At 42.3% G+C, this 19549-nt stretch overlaps 2 protein-coding genes across 4 annotated transcripts in view; both read right to left on the bottom strand.

Moving 5' to 3' along the window:
- tmx3a (thioredoxin related transmembrane protein 3a) overlaps nucleotides 1–19549 on the bottom strand; it is a 253249-nt gene that overhangs the window by 223985 nt on the left and 9715 nt on the right. Inside the window, exons 15-16 of one of the 2 annotated variants that reach the window (XR_013792463.1) lie at nucleotides 19467–19535; nucleotides 16255–16929 (exon numbers count right to left, since the gene is read on the bottom strand). Coding sequence is in view for 1 of the 2 variants with exons in the window: in XM_079530434.1 (XP_079386560.1) it covers nucleotides 16711–16929; nucleotides 19467–19535 (288 nt within the window). In the remaining variant the exon portion in view is untranslated. Of the gene's footprint in view, nucleotides 1–15625; nucleotides 16930–19466; nucleotides 19536–19549 lie in introns of those variants that run through there. The other variant, XM_079530434.1, reaches the window with a different exon arrangement.
- cdyl (chromodomain protein, Y-like) lies at nucleotides 1145–14635 on the bottom strand. Of its 2 annotated transcripts, none has more exons than XM_079488560.1 (10): nucleotides 14433–14635; nucleotides 9774–9971; nucleotides 9073–9406; nucleotides 7674–7943; nucleotides 6682–6810; nucleotides 5905–6206; nucleotides 4829–5001; nucleotides 3684–3894; nucleotides 3143–3286; nucleotides 1145–1969 (listed from the first exon to the last, which is right to left on the bottom strand). In XM_079488560.1, exons 1-10 carry the CDS (start codon nucleotides 14454–14456, stop codon nucleotides 1811–1813), a joined length of 1944 nt encoding a protein of 647 aa, XP_079344686.1. In that variant the 5' UTR covers nucleotides 14457–14635; the 3' UTR covers nucleotides 1145–1810. The 2 variants fall into 2 exon arrangements, with proteins under 2 accessions (XP_079344686.1, XP_079344687.1); XM_079488561.1 differs by having other exon boundaries at nucleotides 7677–7943.

The raw sequence follows: 19549 nt of genomic DNA, 5'->3' as shown, positions 1-19549 counted from the left end.
GATCCACTGTTGAAGACCCATAGGCCCCTTTTCCACCAAATGTACTTTGGTTCTAGAACTGGTTCCGTTCTGTATTTTCTTATGATGGTTTATATCACATCTGCATCTTCCAACCTGACTTTGGTTCCCACTTCAGGGCAAGAATAAGTATTTTTTGGTTATAGTTCCAAACCAACATTTAGGGATCTGAACGAATTAGTCCGTTACCATTCATCTGTAGGCTATGCATCAATCTGTTGAAATCGTTCATACAAAAATTCATTTTAAATGAATTGATCGATCTTGTCCCCCCCGTCCCGTCCCTTTCCTTTCTGATTAACTTTATGCAAATAACACAAACAAGGGAGCTTACACAAAAACAAATTTCACAAAGTTTTACACCTGTGATGTGACAAGTTGATTCTTATTCTATGTTGATTTAAATTTTGATTTAGTTTTAGTCCATTATTGTATAACATTTAGTTTGTCACATTTTAGTCATCTGAAATGTTTGTTTTATTCGACTAGACAAAAACATTTAAGGTGGGCCTTGAATTTGATCTGTTCGTAATGGCTGATTTTACACTTGGTTGCATGCTGAAAATAGCTGATCTACAAGCTCATGTGTCACACTGTGATGCATTGTGAGCTTGTAGATCTGCTCTTTTCAGTGTGCAACTAAACATTAAATGACTTGTCTTATAAATTTAGTTCTACTACTTCCTCCCTAACATGTTTGTCCGTTTTTTTTTGTTATATATTTAGTCTTAGTCAACTTCGTTTTTATTTAGTTTTCGTCTGTGAAAAAAGGTAGTCGGAATTTTTTTTGTCATAGTTCCAGGTGAGAATCAGAACAATGTTAATTTTTGTTGACTAAAACTGACGGTGGACCACAACTCCACTATTAACGCAGATCCATGTGGATGCTCACAGTACAGCAGGAAAGGGTCCTGTGCGGGTCACAGACAAGGTCAGAGAGAGAAGGATGATGCGGTGGGCAGCTGGAACCGGTGACAAGAAAACTGACACTTGTGTGAACCCAACCCAAGCCACATCTAGGAGGGGAAAGTCAAGAGGTGCACCATGTAGTGTAGATAAACTGCGGTGTGACAGCGGAGCCAGTATGTGCACCGTCTCTGTTAAAAAAAGGACCACTCCCAAGTCATTAAATCACCAGAGTGAGTTTATTATTTTAGACAGAATGTTCTATATTAGAAAATCTTTTACAGCTTAGCTACAAATATGAAAATACAGTGTGAGGATTTGATATGAACCATATAATACATGTGACTCAGTTCATAACAGTTCTGTGAAACAGAGACCCTTCCGTCTCATTCCAGGGATTCAAACCCGCAACATTTGAGTTACAGGTCAAATGTTTAGCCTTCACTTGGGAAGCCAGATGTTACATGTGAAAACCTAATAAAAAATAAACAGAAATAAAATGAACTTGCGACAAGCAGTGATTCAGAAACTAAGAAATGTTTGAAAACGCTGAGTCCGTTTTCTACATGTGGAAGATAAATCAAATCTTTACTAAAAGTCACTTTTGTCTCTGTTGTTGTTAGTCAGCAACTTGTCTTCAGCCAAGTTCGCTGCCTTGACCAACAGTTGTACGTGCTGCTGTGGGGTTTCATTCCCCAGACTGTAGCTGTAGTGACTCGGGTCAAAGTCCACCGGAAGTGACACTTCTGAGTTTGTCCCGCTGGGATACTATGACAGGAAGCGAGCCTGTGGCTGAGTCCAGTCGAACCGTATGAGAACTTCCTGTTTTCAAATTAAAAGCCGTCAATCTTCTTCTTGCGGGTACTGATAACGTCCTGCTTTCAAATTAAAAGCCATCGATCTTCTTCTGCAGGTACTTGAGAATGGAGTCTGTTCCCTGGGAAGAACCCCAGATTCTTTTAAGGGCTTCACACTCACGCTCGTTGGCTTGCTCGAGGGCACTCCGGCTGGTATTTCGCATCAGAGCTTTGGACTCTCGCAGCACCTGGAGGACAGGAAGTAGAACCATTTTTAAATCAAGTATTTCAATGACTCCAACATTCATTAGAAGGACAATATCAGTCACCAGAAGCAGGGACACATGATTTAAATTATTCTAACATGGTTCAAAAGGAGTTTGAAGTTACACTGGATTTCTATAGGCAGTGGGCGTGGTTCCACTGAAAAATAAAGATTTACAAAATATTTAAATTATTATTTAAATTAAAACCGCTAAACAAAGGGAATTTATTAAATATATAGGAAGGAGATAGGGCCCATTCTTTTGGTAAATAATTACTTTATTGAACAAACGACAACGTTTCGATCTTGATAGATCTTCGTAAGGTCAGTAGGTATAATTAAATATTGAATTATTTATTTTTCACAGAATCCTAGGTTTTATGGTCATGAATCACCAGGATCCTGGATGGCTTGATTCTAGGCTTAAAATAATTGTAATCATATTTTTAGTAAATCCCATTTCTTGTGTTTGGGCACCTGTCCCCTCAGTGCTCAGTGTTTGTTCAGTAACAGCATTAAATAGCTCTATATTATCATAGTAATCATTGCTATAGTGTTTGTTTAGTAACAGGAGTCTCCTCGTCTCACTAGCTCTTTAGTAAACAGAAAATACATTTTCAAGTAGAACAAAGATCATTTTATCAGCTTGTGTTCCAGTTCCAATTTTGTCTGCCATTTGTGTCATCACTTATAATTATGTAGACTGCTAGTTCCTGTGAATGTTCCCAGAATAGGGATGCTAGGGTTTAAGGCGTTCAAACATCAGTAGCCCTCGGATGGCGCAGTGGTAAAGCACTTGCCCAGCACCGCGGAAGTTGTGGGTTCGAAATCCACCATGGTGCGTCCCACTTTGTCGAGCGTCTACACAAACACAATTTGCCCTTGTTGTGGAGAGGGAAGCCGGGCGGGGAGGGTGATATATATTTGTCAAAGTATTCCCATGTCAGCAGGGAGTGTTGGGCGGGAGGAGTAGGACGTAGTGCAACATGTGACAACACAGGAATGTGTGTGGGGAGGAATCAACTCAACGCGGGGGGGAAAGGGCTAAAAGGAAAAATACATATACTGTATACATATACATAGTAATAGTATATAAAAATCGGGACTTATCAGACACTGATCAAAAAAAGACCAAACCGATGGATGAATGACTTACGAGTGAGTTACAAGAGCAGAGTTCTCGGATGCGGAGCATGACTTCCTGTGTGAAGGTGGCAGGCCACAGAACCTGCGACACAAGGCCCTTAAGACACGCCTCCTGAGCCGTCAGCTTCCTGCCGCTCAGCAGCATCTCATTGGCCTGCAGACCAGATTAAAGGAAAGGTAAACAAGTGCTTCTCAAAGTGGGGTCCTTGAGGGCATTCCTTGGGGTCCCCAGCTAAATGTGTTAATACCTCAAAACGAGTTTAACCAATTTAACCCCTATTTTTAAAATAGCTGATCTACAAGCTCATGACACGTCCCAGTGTGACCCACTTTGAGCTAGTAGATCTGTGAAATTCAAGAAGACAGATCTAGATTTTAGAAATATTTTAACTCATACACTGCCAAGGGCAGTCAATACATCACTTTTGTTAAGTGTTTAACGCTAAATTTTGTCATAGTAATCGTGTGTCGGCAATGGGCAGCAGACCAAACTAAAGGCCAGAACTGACCCACAGCAATAATATCCAGTATACAGTAGCTGTGGGACTCACCGAGGCAAGGCCCATTATTCTGGGGAAGGTGAAGGTCGAACAGGCGTCAGGGGTCTGTCCATACGTGGTGTAAGGCGTCTGGAACCAAGCCTTCTCATTGGCCCACACCACGTCACACAGAGGCAAGATGGCCGCCCCCAGGCCCACCGCCGGCCCGTTGACCGCCGCTATGATGGGCTTCTTAAACTGGATGAACGTGTTGACAAATGTCCTGAGAGAGAGCGCACACACACCGTCATATAAGTTATTCATTCATAAAATTCACACCTCAGGTGGTCCGCTAACTTCGTTAAGGGGGTTAATTTTGCCCCTTGAATAAGGCACCTCACGAAAAGATTTGGCAGGCAGGGAACGGACACAGACTCAATGAGTCAAGATGTACGTAGATGTAAGTCATTCAATAAGCCTTGCCAGGGTTGTTTCTGCAGCGTGAGGCAGCTTGATGTACAGGTACACCCCCTGGCCTGGACATGACATTAGACTAGTATGTCGCAGGGACTTAAGTTAACCCACAATCCAACTCTTGATGCTCAGTGCCAAGAAGGGTTGGGTCCCATTTTGACCCGCCGGGGGATCGAACCCTGATGCTCTAACCACAAGGCCACTGTTCATGTATGACACTGTTAGGAAGATCCATACTGTACTGTATGCATGTATGAGTCACAAGCTATTCGATCGTTGATGTTGGGTGGAAAGCCCGTAGGACATAGGATCCATTGCAACCTGTGTAGTTATTATTTAGTCACAAGCTGACACACACACACACACACACACACACACACACACACACACACACACACACACACACACACACACACACACACACACACACACACACACACACACACACACACACACACACACACACACACACACACACACACACACACACACACACACACACACACACACACACACACACACACACACACTTTGTGATACTGCTGCACTAGCCATTATCCAGTGGTGTACTGAACATTTTTACTTTCTTCTGTATTTAAAAGAAAATCCCCATCCCCATCTACTTTGTAGATTTTGATTATATTACAAAACACACTAACCACTTCAATCTAATATGGGCATACAATGAACAGACAGACACAGTGATACACACAGATTTGGGCATTCACACATACGCACAGTACCTGATGGTTTCAGCCATTTTCAGTCCCTCTCTCTTCCTGTCGTCAGTGAGTCGTCTGATGAAGTAGAGGAAGTCCAGGCCGTGACAGAAGTACGAGCCCACAGCTCCCAGCACGACCAGTTTGCTGTCATCGCTGGCAGCTGTGGCCATGGCACTCTGAATCTCCTTCATCACCTGAAACAACATGCAGTACAGTGGTTTTCAACCCTTTCCATATCAAGGTCCTTTATTTATTCAGCATTTGAGCCACGGACCACCATTTGATGAGATGTATCATTTGATGTTGACTAAATCAAATGTAGATTTAGTCGAGTAAAATGTAGTCGACTAAAACTAGACTAAAACTAGCCTCTGTACCCAGGCTTTTATTTTCGTTCGCATTAGGCTCAAAAATGAAAGCCTTGGTCTAGGAGTGGGATTGAACTATAGTGCAGAGGGGCGTTGAAATTTGATGACGTCAGTTTTCTCCGCTGTTTTCTACCAGGGAGGGGAGGGGCGGCGGGGGCAGGCACTCAGATCGCTGAACTAATATTATCCAGCGCATTGCTCCATGCTGCACCCGCCCCTCTATACCAGAAAGACCGGCTAGACTACAAGTAAGACGCGCAAACGCGGGAAGCGAACGCAGCTCGTAAATTGCAATAACAACAATTAGAATAAATTACGTACTTAAGGTTTTTTAAGTTAAGTTTTTTTAAATTAAATGTTTTTTTAAGTTATTTTTTTAGTGTGTGTATGTGTGCGTGCGTGCATGTTTCTTTTTTATTTTTATTTTTTTTAAGTTAAGTTTTTTTTTAAGTTAAGTTTTTTTTAAGTTAAGTTTTTTGTGTGTGCGTGCGTGCGTGCATGTGTGTTTTTGTGTGTGATACAGCTGCGCCCTCTGGTGGTGGGCGGGTGGTGTTACAGCGTGACACACACACAGACACACAGACAGACATGATCTGCTGGGTCTCACATGATCTGCTGGGTCTCATAGTAAATGCTCACTGCGTTCGCAAAAACCTTCCAGATGACTAAACTGTCAAAATCCACACCAGTTCCCAACCTTTTCAGGCCGAACTGATCCCATTTGATTACCTCAGGGTTGAGTGAGTTGTTCTCGGATGTTTTGGTAGACAGCAGTATGTGAGTGAAGCCGTCTTGCTTCTTCACCACGATGTCTCTGTAGCGGTACGCGCTCTCCGTCTGCCGCACGCTGAAGCGCAGTCGCTTGTCGAACGCAGACCGTTCCTCCAGCCGCCGCTTGCCCGACGACGAGCCGCTGATCCCGCCTACGGGTCCGTGTGAGCCACCCATCCCGCCCATGACACTGCCATGTGACCGGCTGGTGCCGTTGGCGGCCATGTTGGCGGCCATGGCCTCCATCAACACAGACGTACCTGCAAAGAATATTTTCCGGTGGATTGATGGCCACATTATGACAGATGAGAATAATATCACGGAAGATCACACGATACAATTAATTGTGATATCGAGCATGTGTAATTTGTGTAATACTGTCTTTTGCTTTGTTATGCTCTGGTTATGCCATTTTGTTTTTCTTGTTCTCTGAATGCTTGCTTTCTTTTATCTGACAATTTAGACATTTAGCTCTTAATCCAGAGTGATTTACAGTAAGCAAGAACAACACATGGTAATACATCAAAATACATAGAAATAGACATCAATAATCATAAGCAAGCTAAGAACCTAATATCTGTCTAACAGAATATCTGTACAGTGAAGCTATGAGTATACATAATAGAGTGCTAGGTCTACCCTAGGTCTGACCTTGTACAGCACTTTGGTTGACCGCTGGTCTTTGTAAATATGATCTATAGATAAAGTTTGGTTTGATATCATGCGTGTTCTTACCGGTGTCGTTGAGTGTGCGCATGGCGGCAGGCGTGATGGGAACTTGTAGAGGCGTGTGGAGGTTCATCTGGCTGTGGGGGCGGGGCCTGATCCCCATGCGAGCCCTCTTCTCTCCGGGGCCCAGTGACGCTGTGTTAGAGTTCGAGTTAAGTTAAAGTTAATCAAAGTGCTTTTCAACCAGTGGTCCTTCAGGGGGTTCCAGGTGGTCCCCAGCTAAATGATGGAGAGTTGGTAACCAAATGGACTCTTATTAGACCGTAAAATTAAAATAATGGACCTTGATATGAAAAGGGTTGAAAACCACTGAACTAAACTAACAAAATTAGAAATGGGGGGGAACAAGAAAACAATTGTACTACCTGTTTGAGAACGACTATGCTACACTAAATGGAACATAGCCTTAATTAGTATAGCAAGTGATAAGACCAGTGAAATAATTAAGGATTACAATTTCTTTGCAATATGGCTGCTGTGCATAGAGTCTATAGGCCAGTGCTACTCAACCCGTGGCCTGTGGGCCGCATGTGGCCCCTGCTTAATGACTGCAGTCCGTCATGGTCATACAAATTAAAACAATTAGTTATTTGCGGCCAGTCATGGTCATACAAATGAAAACAATTTGTTATTTTCATTGTTTTGAACAAGATTGTAGGTATTGTATTGTTTGTTCCAAGAGAAAGTGAAATGACCTGATGTCAGCTGAGTATTAACCTAAGATAGATAGATAGATAGATAGATAGATAGATAGATAGATAGATAGATAGATAGATAGATAGATAGATAGATAGATAGATAGATAGATAGATAGATAGATAGATAGATAGATAGATTTTATGGTCAGCCTGAGTGGCTTCGTTCCGGGCTTAAACAAATTCGCGCTATATAAATATTTTCTGAAATGAATCCTATCTTTGGAACCACAAAACTAAACTACCTAAGAATTAACTAAGAATAAAAACCCATGCATGGAAAGAATTCAGATTTATAACAACCACCTTCGGGCGAGTCCCTCTTTTCTCCAGGAGACCGGGGCGACATGAGCGTGGGGGTGGTGGGTGGCGGTTTCTCCAACAGTGCCACCTCTGGCAGCTCCAGGTGGTCGCCCTGCCCCCCCGCCTCGCTGGGAGAGCCCTCGGCGTCGGGACGGCTGTTCATGGGACTCTTGGGAACCAGGATCTTAATTCCACTTCTGGCCAGATCCATGCTGCGGCGAGACGCAGTGCTGGCCGCAGACGGTGCTGCTGTGCTGAACTGTGTTTTACCTTGAACAGAGGACAAACACACGTAGTTAGTGAGTGAGTAAACAAATCTTACTGCGATAGTACTACTACGTAATATGTTAGTACTACTACGGCACTTTGTAAAGTACTGAACATACACCAGAGAGAGAGAGAGAGAGAGAGAGAGAGAGAGAGAGAGAGAGAGAGAGAGAGAGAGAGAGAGAGAGAGAGAGAGAGAGAGAGAGAGAGAGATGAGATATACTTTATTAATCCCCAAAGGGGAATTGAAACGTTACAGCAGCATAGTGTGACACACAAAAATAAAACTAAAGGGCCTTTCAAACGGGAAGCGAGGAACGCAGGCGTTGTTGCCTGGATCAACGACAGGTTGATCATCATAGGACAGTATGCATTGGGGGAGACAGACATTTATGTTTATCTTCCAAAATGTCCAGCGCATATCAAAATATATTGATTACTAATATTGAGTATTAGTACTTACTTGATTACCTCAGGGTTGAGTATTGGTGCTTGTTTAAAGTATTGATTACCTAAAGCTTTAAAAGACACATGATCAATGTTTGTTTATTTATTTATTTCCTTGACTTGTATTGTCTTGAAATGTGTTTTTTTTAAGCAAGATTGTGTTTTTGTGTTGTGTTGTGTTGTGTTGTGTTGTGTTGTGTTGTGTTGTGTTGTGTGAGCTATGTATTGTTATGTTTGTGGTGGACCCCAGGAAGAGTAGCTGCTACTTTGATGGCAGCTAGGATCCGAATGAATAAAGGTTTTACTTGGGTAGACGAGGTACACAACCGTTTCACCAGAGCCAGTAGAACAGATGTGAGCCCTCCTGCTTGTGAAGTGGGCAGAGGATAATTTGCTTACATAGGAGCCACACAGTGGAATAGACAAAGGCATGTCTATTGGAATAGGTTCCCCTATAGAGGGTCATTTGTATAGGCTAGATAAGTAGCACTTACTTTGTGCATGTATTATATGTTACGGTCATGCGTTTTGTATTGTAATGTATTTTTAACATGTTAATCTGTTAACCTCAGTGGAAATAAGTCTCGGACTTTCTTGTGTAATCCACAAAATGCTGTACCGTCATGGTTTCTGTGTTTTTCAAAATAAATCAAATCAAATCAAATGAAAAAGAATAAAGAATTACCTGGAGTCGTCTCTGTAGTTTTAGTGTCTGCGGGGGTGAAGTGGGGAGACGCTGGAGTTTTGAGAGGAACTCGCTGGTCAGCGTGGACGTCAGCAGGAGGCCTGGAGGCTCTCTGGTCACTGTGGACTTCGTGCTGAAGAGCAGCAGACGACCTGGAGGGTCTGTGCTCTGTGTTCTCAGTGTGAACGTCGGGCAGGAGAGCAGCAGACGACCTGGAGGCTCTGTGCTCCGTGTGCTCAGAGTGAATGTCAGGCAGAATGGCAGCAGGAGGTCTGGAGGAGACGACTTGTTTTCTGGCATTGCTTCCTGGACTGCTGGGCTCCTGCATGTACGGCTGTTACCACCACGAGGATAGGATATTTGACCATTAATCAAATAACTGCCATTCAGTCAGAGAGAATAATACCTGGGCACTTCAGGATGGACCCTATGCAAATAAAAGATACTGGAGCACTCGACTGGTCTACTCTGCACGTCTTTATTATTTAGCATGGGTGACTGGCGTTTCGTCGAAATGTAATTTCTATTCATAATGTTCCAATTTCCAACGCCAAAACACAATTAAATAGTTAATGGCAATGATTTGTGTGACAATTAATCGTCAACTTAAATGTGTAATCGTGACAGCCCTAGTGAGGACTCTCCACCTTGTTTACATAAGCTTTAGCAGCAGTACGGTGCTAGCTTCTCTCATTGCGTACCTGGATGGTGGTGATGGTGTTGGAGCTTCGGGTGGAGCGCAGTAGGGAGGAGGTGTTGAACTGGTGGATGAACACCATGCAGCTGGACAGGTGGCCCTCGGGCTCCCACGTGTCGTCCTCGTGTCCATAGCCACGCCAACGCACCAGGTACTCCATCTTCCCCTTCTTGTTCCTCCGCTTGTCCACGATCTTCTCCACCTGGTAACGGCGTTAACATTAATTGATATCAATAACGATAGTTTATTAACAATCTTCTCCACTCCACCTGGTAACGTTAACATTAATTGATATTAACAATGTTTATTAACGACCTGGCAGCATTAAGTACAGTAATATTAAAGATGGAGTGCCACAAATATTGTATTTTTCCAGTTTTCCATGTGTCTATGAGGTGACAATACTTCATTAGACACCCTGGAGTCGTTTTTATGTGCAATGGTGTATTAACTTTGTATTTAGGGTTTCTTCCAGGAGGCTGAACCCTTGACAGTCAGGCCAATGAAATAAACAGTAATATAGTGACAATATAGTGAATATAGTGATCACATCATCAGCCCCTCCCCCTTTATCATACAACTACAGCTGTGGGTGAGGCTTCAGTTCAGGTGGATCACCACCCATCACCAGGCAAACCAGGCATACTTAATGAACTGGTGGGCGTGCCCACATAAAAACCTTTTAAAAAAATGATACCTCCTTATATAACAATAAGACCTGATGATCATGTTTTAGGGTGGAAAAAAAATCACGACACTCCATCTTTAACAATCTTTACTAACAGTCTTCTCCACATTAACACCTTGGAGGCTCGGGGCGGAGTTCTCCGTCCAAGTTCAAGGTCAAGTGCCCAAGCCGGAGATTGATAAATAGGACGGAGATTAATGATAACAAAACCGTTCACATCGCTCTAGAGCCTTGGAGCGCTTGTTGCCCGATCCGATGACACGTCATCGAAAATGTCCCCTGCCTGTTTAGCTGACGAAAACGAAAATCTTAAAACAATCTAAATCATCCCGTCTAATTCTGAAAAAAGATCCTGTGTTTGACGGCCTTCCGCGGTCCAGTCGCTAGTCGCGATAGATTTATTATTACCTCCCGTTGTTGTCGATCGACTCTAGAGTGGTGTGGCTATTGTTAGCTGCTACACAGACATGCACACCAGCTTCCGGTGCGCCGGTAAAAGTGGTCTGTGCGCTATAAATGATGGGCACTGTGACATGGATGAAATGGATTAAATAGTTCCGGGCCTCCAAGGTGTTAACATTCATTGTCTCTGCGAGGCCGAGACTATGTTTTGCCGCATTGTCTGTCTTTCCGTCCATCTGAGATTAAGGTCAAGAGTTAGATTATTGTTAAACAACATCAACCAAAATCAATAAAAGATTCTTTAGTTTTGGGTCTTGAGACGCTAAATCTCATCAAATGGTGGTCCATGGCTCAAATGCCAAATAAATAATTGGACTTGAAAAGGGTTGAAAACCATTGCCGTAATCAATGAAATCCTTCCTCTCGTTACTTCTGGGTCAATGTATTAATTTCTCGATTAAGTGTAGCCGGCTAATATTAGGATAATCTTTATTCTTTATCACCCTGAAGTGGTTTATTTCTCAATAATGACAAGCTTATCGGTCATGCCAACACACGTCTCATACAGTATACCTTTTTAAAGTCACATGAGAGCACACAAGAACAGCTTATACAGTATGGCAATTTAATACTACATCACACCATAAAGCAGACTACACAGAAGGACAGTTGAACATGAGTCAGCTGTTCGCTGACAGGGTTTGTCACAGAACTGTACTCTCAACAAAGGAGTAGCCATGTGACAACTTCACACCACAGGGGAAAGATATGTGACAGCATGTGAAACATACATTAACCCATTAAAAGGGGAATTTCTCCCTAAACCTTTTTTTTTTTTTTTTTTACAAAAGTTGATAATTATGTATATTGACCAAAAAAATATATAAAAAAAAGGAGCTGCTGCTGGAGGGGTCTAACGCTAGAACTCCTATTCAATCGCGCAATTGGTTTTTGTTTTTCGTCTACATCTGTTCTAGATGTGACAGCAACACTCCATGCATTGTTGACACTGCACTCTTCCTGGTCTACGTGAGCTGATGTTAGACCCCTCCAGCAGCAGCTCCAGCTCTTTCTGCTGCTTCAGCTCCCCTATATCTTTATTTATTTTTTGTCATCATTATCAACTTACTTTTGTAAAAAAAGGTTTAGGGAGAAATTCCCCTTTAAGACCCGACACTGATTCTAAAACTGCCTTCTTAATCCTCAAGTTTTATGAAAAACGTAACCCTTTTCAGAATTCTAATTAGCAAAAGTAGCAAAGCTACAAGCTCAGTTTCGAACTTGCAGATGTGCTACTTTCGATGCTTTTGTGCAAGGCTGTAGTATGATCATGTGCAACGCTGTAGTATGATCATGTGCAACGCTGTAGTATGATCATGTGCAACGCTGTAGTATGATCATGTGCAACGCTGTAGTATGATCATGCAGGGCGTTATTTTATGGGGGGGAGAAAAACACACTTTTTTCCAGGGTGAAAGGTATGACAACTGGATTAATGCCAATGCCACATGTTTATTGAGGACACAGAGGAGAAAACCCTCAATAAACATGTGGCATTGGCAGCTATGAGTGTGCGGCCGGGCTATACATTATATTCATTCAGTGTTTTTCCCGTTTGCTGGCACCTCACAAGGACAGGTGTGCTGTGCACCTTTTGCCTATAGAACAGGATTAAGAGTGTCTGCTAAATGCCTAAATTGTATAGGTGTAACAGGTCTAAATGGGTCAAGTTAGTATAATCAATACCACAATCAAATGACTATATTTTCCGCTACCGTACTCAGCTGCATTGTGCGACTATTGTAACAACAACCACTCTGTTCAGATGTCATAACATTGAATTGATTAACTAAGCTTACTTTCCTTATTGATCTGCATCAGGCTGGATAATTGGAACATTTGAAAAGGTTGAAAAGTGGTTAAAATGTGGGACTGCATCGGCTGTACAACTGCCGATACCGATGTCAGACTCAGAACAAGTATCCAGGTAAGATTGTGATTTTTAAACTGCATAATAAATAATAAAAACAGAATGCAGATAGATTGAAATCAGCAGAATGGGGGAGCTTGATCTCCTGGGGAAGAGCATTCCAGAGTTGGAGCTCTGATTAGCAAACTCTCAGGTAATGAAACAGTAACAATGATTACATAATTGTCTATTCACAAATTTGAAATAATCACAATTATTTTGCACATTTAAAAAAAAAGTTATATAGATGATCTAAAAGCTTACATCGCACCACAAAGTGATGCTATTTCCAATATGTATAATTGTCTCCACCAGGCAGAAGGCATGGGGAGAGAGTTTTGCACTCCGTCCGTCAGTCCGTGGACAGCTAATCTCCGGCACCGTTAACCCGGTCAATGCCAAATTTGCACACACACTCCCTGGATGCCAACGACAAACCTCTGCCCCAAAATTTCCAGAACGGCCTGTTATTGCACCGCCATGCGGCATATTTTCACATTTTTACCTATAACTGCAACAATCTTCATGCACACTCCCTAGAGGCCAAGGAAAAACCTTTGACCTGCATTTTTCACATCTGCCTTTTATAGCGCCACCAGGGAGGCCGACTTTTGTAGAACCCATTTTTGGATACTACTCTTCCAGATTCTGGCCAAAAATCCCACAAATCGTTACACACTATCTCAATAGTCATGTGCTCAAGACGAATCTGCCCGAAATTTCACATTCCATCTAAATTGCCTACATTGGCTTCCAAAGTTTGCAGGATTGGCTGTTTTGAATAAAAAGCCTCAAATCATGAACGCAGCGTGCAACTTACGTGAAATCTTTCACGCACTTTCCTACTAGGCTGAGGAATAAATCCCACCCTTTTCACATTGGCCTGTTATAGCGCCACCAACAAGTGAACAAAATGCTTCAAATCATCCAATTGCCATCATTTTGACCAACATTTGTCTGTTATCAGCATGGAATTGAGGACAAAATCCCAAAAGTTGAGAGGCTAAATCTCAATTGCCAAATAAATATGGACCTTGGTATGAAAAGATTGAAAACCACTGTAGTAAAGGATCAACCAAACTTCAACCACGCATTCACTATTACATGTTATTACTGTTGCCTAGTATGAGGACATTACAATAAGCCTGATGATAAAGAACACTCAAGCATTAGAACAATATTTAAACACTGCATGGGGCCCCAATCTGCACTATAATGTGTTTGTTTTTGATAGACAGTGAGGAAACCAAATGGACCCATACAGAGTCCATTTGGTCTGTAACTCTGAAAGTGTACAAAATAAATGAAACCATCGCGGGTCCATTTGGTTCTTGTAGGCCTACGCCCTACAGTTAACTTTCAAGAGTTGCATTGTATGGGACCGCATGAGGGTCCCCGGGCCTCACGTTGGGAACCATGTGTATTAAAATGACGTTATGTTCACCTGCAAATTACGTCATGTTGTGGCCAGGTTGTGCTAAGAAGTATTTAATTAAGTAGTATCCCCATTTTAATCTTCGGCTCGTTAGGGGCGTCACTAACAACTTTTTAATTCAAGTTATTTTGTTTATCCACTAGTTAGCAACTTAGCATCCTTTAGTTACCTCGTACAGCTCTTCCGTAGCCATGGCGGCGCTTTTATCTTCTTTAAAAAGTATGCAGATAGTTTGTATTCCCGGCCGTTGCGCTCAGATGATTAATTGATAAACATAAACATCGGATTAGAGCTAATTAACGAGTCTCCCAGTGAACTACAAACATCCACCGCTTCACGTCACTTCAGCCGCTAGCATGCTAACTGTTAGCCTCCGAACGGAAACTTTATGTTCCTACACTTCCGCTGTGGGTTATAAGTCAAAATAAAAGCTCTTTGTTTGGGGAGGACCGCGTAGTGTGAAGATCCGGTGTAGAGCGGATACGGTATTGCGGTGCGTGTGTGTGCGTGCGTGCGTGTGTGTGTGTGTGTGTGTGTGTGTGTGTGCGTGTGCGACATGTGCGTGTGCGCGCGTGTGCGCGTGCGACATGTGCGTGTGCGTGTGTGTGACTAAACATCGATAGGAAATGATCCGGGCTCTAAAGGCTCTAAACAGGATGTAAGCACTGAACACTAAATGGAAACAAAGCTTTCCTCCGGTACTGTAGAAATACTGCTGACAAAGAAAATAACATGTATTTAGTGTACTACTAATAATGATAATTGTATCTTTACAACGCCCTCAACGCGTTGCGATGCAACACAACGTGAGCCTTGTAAATCGGCTGTTTTCGCTACTTTTGTAGCCTCGGTACCCAGGCTTTCATTTTCTGACACTCTTTTGTTGTAATGTACTGTACCTATGATAAGTCAGGGCAGTAATTTTCAGAAGAAAAACTTTACATTTAAGTTGAAATATGGAGATACAAGGTTTTATACCGGTAACTCCATAGGCCTACTGTATATGCCTACTAACAGAATGGCAATTTAGTCATTTATCAGGCACTACAACTACACCAAAGGGTCGAGACGGGAAGAGACGGTTTTAGCGTTCGTCCCAACGGTGTGATAATGTTCCTGTTGCATGTCGACCCAAGTGATTCAACTGCATAGTTCAATTCAATGGCCCAAACCACAGAAATGGGTCGCCATGCAACTCCTTTCAACCAAATGGATTTAGTCTTATCCAGAGTGATTTATAGGTGACTTATCAGTATATAAGCAGAATAAACATGAACTCTAATAAAGTTTATTGAATATACATATAGTTCATGTTTATTCTGCTTAAACAACAAGTAAAATAGTCACACATTGACCAATGTATTAATTGATTGATTTTATTTCTTAGGAAATGTATACAAGTACAAACAATATAAATCTGCACAGCACAGAATTTTGAATGAAATACTAAAGTGGTACTGTCAAAGTGTAACAATGCTAGGTGGCAAGGCACCAGTAAAATAACTTCGTTAGAACTAAAACTGTAGATCTGCTTTTTTATTTTGTATTTATTTTTAATAGATGGACGATGAAATAGGGCTTAGTTAGTTAACAGATGTTTAACAATAATCTACGTCTACAAAGTAAATAGTGTAAAGTTAAACAAATGCAGTGGAGTAAAAAGTACATTTGCGCCTGAGATGTAGTGGAGTACAAGTATTAAACTCTGTGTTAAAGTAAAAGTATCAAAAGTATAGTACTTGAATACATTTACATTTTAACCGAATGTTGGCCCCCAGAGTAGGATGCTAGGTTATAGTTAATGCATGCTAGGTGTCACGTGGGCCTTCAGCACCATGGACAGCGGCTGTTCTTACAACACTGGCCACCAGGAGGAGCAGCTGATACAAGTGGGACTGTTGGAATAGTGTTGGTTTTGTGTGTTGTAGAACAGTGGTTACCAAACTGGGAGTTTCTGGGGTACTGGGTTTCTGACAATGTGGCACCTGAACAATTTAGTTGAATAGCACTGTAGTAGTGGCTTCTGTTTGACTATGAAATGACTTTGACTGAAAAGTTTGTAATACAAAAATAGTTCCAATGGTATATCTAAATGTAATGTAAGTATATGCTTATAGGTGTTGCGAGGATTAGGTGTACTTGGAAATATTTCCCCTCTCCAAGGGGTACCTGGGCCAAAAAGGTTTGAGAACCCCTGCTATAGAGGCCTACATTTCGTCCATTTGAAAATAGGTGATCTACAAGCTCACAATGTGTCGCATAGCGACGCATTGTGATTTGTTTTGAAAACTGCATAAAGAGTACTCTTTACTTTTACTTGTAAACGATGATTTCTACAGTGCATTGTATGGGTACTTTTACTCAAGTAGAAAATGTGAGTACTTCTTTCCACCACTACTTGTGTTATTGGCCCCCTGGGTCTTCTTGCCGGTGAATGGGGAAATGAATTAATTGGTCTTCTTGCCAACAGGTCTCTTGTGTGGTTGGTTCCTGCTGTTGGTCCCGCTGCTCTTTGGGGGAGGTGACGACGATGGCAGTTCATCGTCGTCCTCCACCTCCCGGTTCTTCCTCCACACGTATACACAGACCCGCACCACAATGATGAACATGCCCACTGGGACGCTGATAATCACGGTGGACGCCACCGGAGCTTCTGTGTACATTTCCTGAAAAGGACAGACAGACAGACAGACAGGCAGGCAGGCAGGCAGGCAGGCAGGCAGGCAGGCAGACAGACAGACAGACAGACAGACAGACAGACAGACAGACAGACAGACATCTTTAAAAAAAAACGTACCAACATTGCAGCTGTAGGGCAAGTTTGAATTGCCCTCTTTCAATCTGCAAAGCGTTAGTTTTATAAAAATCCACCGTAGACATGTTGTGAGCTTCTTTTCTTTTTTCTTTTTTCACCCAGTGTCAATTGTCTATATATAATCCTGGGCTCTACACTCCGCCAACCTGGGGAGAGCAACGGATTGACCTCATGCTTCCTTCAATGCATGAGTGTCCAAGATGCTTTTTTTCACCTGACAGTGGGGAGTTTCCCCAGCTGGACGTAGCGTGTGAAAGGAACACGTTAGTCCACCCAGTTCCTTTCCCCTCCATCAGGCACCCCGGTTGGCCAGGGGGAGGCAGTTTAGAGACCAGGAATACTGCTGAATACTGAATCGAACCCAGGACCTTCTAGCTGTGAGGCAACAGCGCTACCGACTACACCACCGTGCCCCCCCCCCCCCCCCCCCCCCCCCCTGTGAGCTACTTTCTGATGCGTAAAATGGGACCCTTAGGTGATGGTTGGTCCAGGGAATGTTTCTTTAGCTGGCCTGCTATAATTAAGACACAGATAGTGTTTTCCTCAAGACACAAAATAGTTTTGCTGCTAGTTTGCTGCTGATACGGATCTGTTTAGTACTTTAGTCTTGTCACCTAGATAAAAGTTCTTTGTCCTGTAGAGCTTTGAGGCTCTCTCCCCTGTAGAGCAACCAGGAACATCCCTAGTGTCTAATTTGACTAGAAGTAAGCAAAGCAAAGCAAAGTTCTTTGTTTACCCAAGGTGAATGGACTAAGCTCGAGATGCTTGTTTACAGCCAGACCCTGCTCATAGAACATTTCATGGTAGGGGTTCAATGCCTTGCTCAAGGGCACTTCAGCGGTGGTAATTTTAACGTGCCGGTCCGGGGATTCGAACTGGCGACCTTCCGATAACAAGACCGCTCCGCAAACCGTTCGGCCACCGCTGCCTCTCACTGAGTAACTGTATCATTGATGACCAGTGAGCATTCTAATGCTGATTTAAAATGTACCAGAGACAGGGTATTTATTATTATTATAGGGTATTATTTTCTGTGACTAAAACAGTTGGATTCATTCCTTAGTATTTTATTGTATCTATTTTCATTTGTGCCTTTAACTATGTTTTTATTATACCTTTATTTCATCACTATCTGTTGTTTAAGTTTAACACCATGTAAAGAGTTTCTTTGATGAGAGAACCCGCCTCTCTATCGGAACAGCTGCTGACTTAATGATCTCATTGGTCAGATAAGTCAGGAAGCATCATTTTGCATGTCCGGTAAGAGGAGGGATCTGAGTCGTGGTCTTTGTGTATATAACCAATTGTTTTTTGTGAAGACGGGGCTGATTTCAACCCTGTCTCATATTGGTTCCAGAGACTTTGTTGAAACAGTCAAACTTGCATGTTGATTTCACATGCTGCTTTGTAACGACTTTTTATCCTGTGTTTGACTCAAATAAATACGGAGATTTTGAAGAACAATTCATGTGCATTTGCCTCTTCTCTTTCCTACATTCCCGTTTGAGACAATACGACAACCAGGGGAAATTCACGACAAGAGTTTGGAAGTGCTCATCAAAGTCACTGAATGGCCCTGCGTACCACCTGTTTCGAATTTGCACATAATGCAGGAGGCAGCAGCACGACCCGTTAATAAAAACGAGTGCTTCCAAACTCCAAAACTTAGAAAATAATATCATGGCGCAGAATTTCTTGACAAGTAGCTCATAACATGTCGGCGGCGGATTTTTATGAAACAAAAAGGCAGATTGAAAGAGGATAATTCAAGCTTGCCATACAGCTTCAATGTTGTTGACTGATGGATCAAAGGGCTGTCAATGGAGGGTATTGCAACTCTAGATTCAACCCATTATAAAAAAAATCTAGTGTTGCAAATTGCGGCTAGGCCCTGCTATTAGTCTTGGTTTCCAAAACAGTAGATTGGGATACATTCTTTTTGTTTCCTACATTTTGTTTTGAATTATTATTAGCATAAGCATAAGCCAGCAGGAATTTCCATTTCCCGTTTTTAATTTTTTCAAAGGACCGCTACCGGAGTTTTATGAGCGCAATCAGCGCATACAAAACAAAATTGATCATCGTAATCAATTGATATTAAAATAGGCGTCCAAAGGTGATCTCTGCGCCCGGGGCCTTCGGGAAACAGGTGTCAAAAGGTGATTTCGGCGCCAAATTAGTTAATTTCCCACAAAGTGTCGCATTTTTCACACCTTTAGACCACTAGACTTGTATGTGCCCGTCGGCCACCAGCCTACTTGAGAACGACCCTAACTATAGATATCATTTCAGACTGAAACCTAAAAATAAAATGGACAAAAAAGCCATTTCCCCAAATCATTAAAGACTCTAGACTGCCCAAATGACACACTTAAGTTTATGACTTACCTTAATGGTGTTGATAAATCCATAATATAATCTCTTCATGCGCTGGATGGCGCCATTCCCTCCTTGACACTGAATTAAAAAAA

The sequence above is a fragment of the Electrona antarctica genome, assembly GCF_951216825.1.
Source record: "Electrona antarctica genome assembly, chromosome: 19".
Taxonomy (NCBI): domain Eukaryota; kingdom Metazoa; phylum Chordata; class Actinopteri; order Myctophiformes; family Myctophidae; genus Electrona; species Electrona antarctica.
The sequence above is the reverse complement of the archived record's forward strand: the minus strand, read 5'-3'. Positions and strand labels throughout refer to the sequence as shown.

Coding starts and splice junctions, on each gene's coding strand:
- cdyl (XM_079488560.1), bottom strand. CDS start 14,456: ATGGCTACGGAAGAGCTGTACGAG. Junction 9,972..14,432: donor CTACGGAAGAGCTGTACGAG/GTAACTAAAGGA, acceptor CGCCGTTACCAG/GTGGAGAAGATCGTGGACAA. Junction 5,002..5,904: donor ACAACTCACTCAACCCTGAG/GTAATCAAATGG, acceptor ATGTTGTTTCAG/GTGATGAAGGAGATTCAGAG.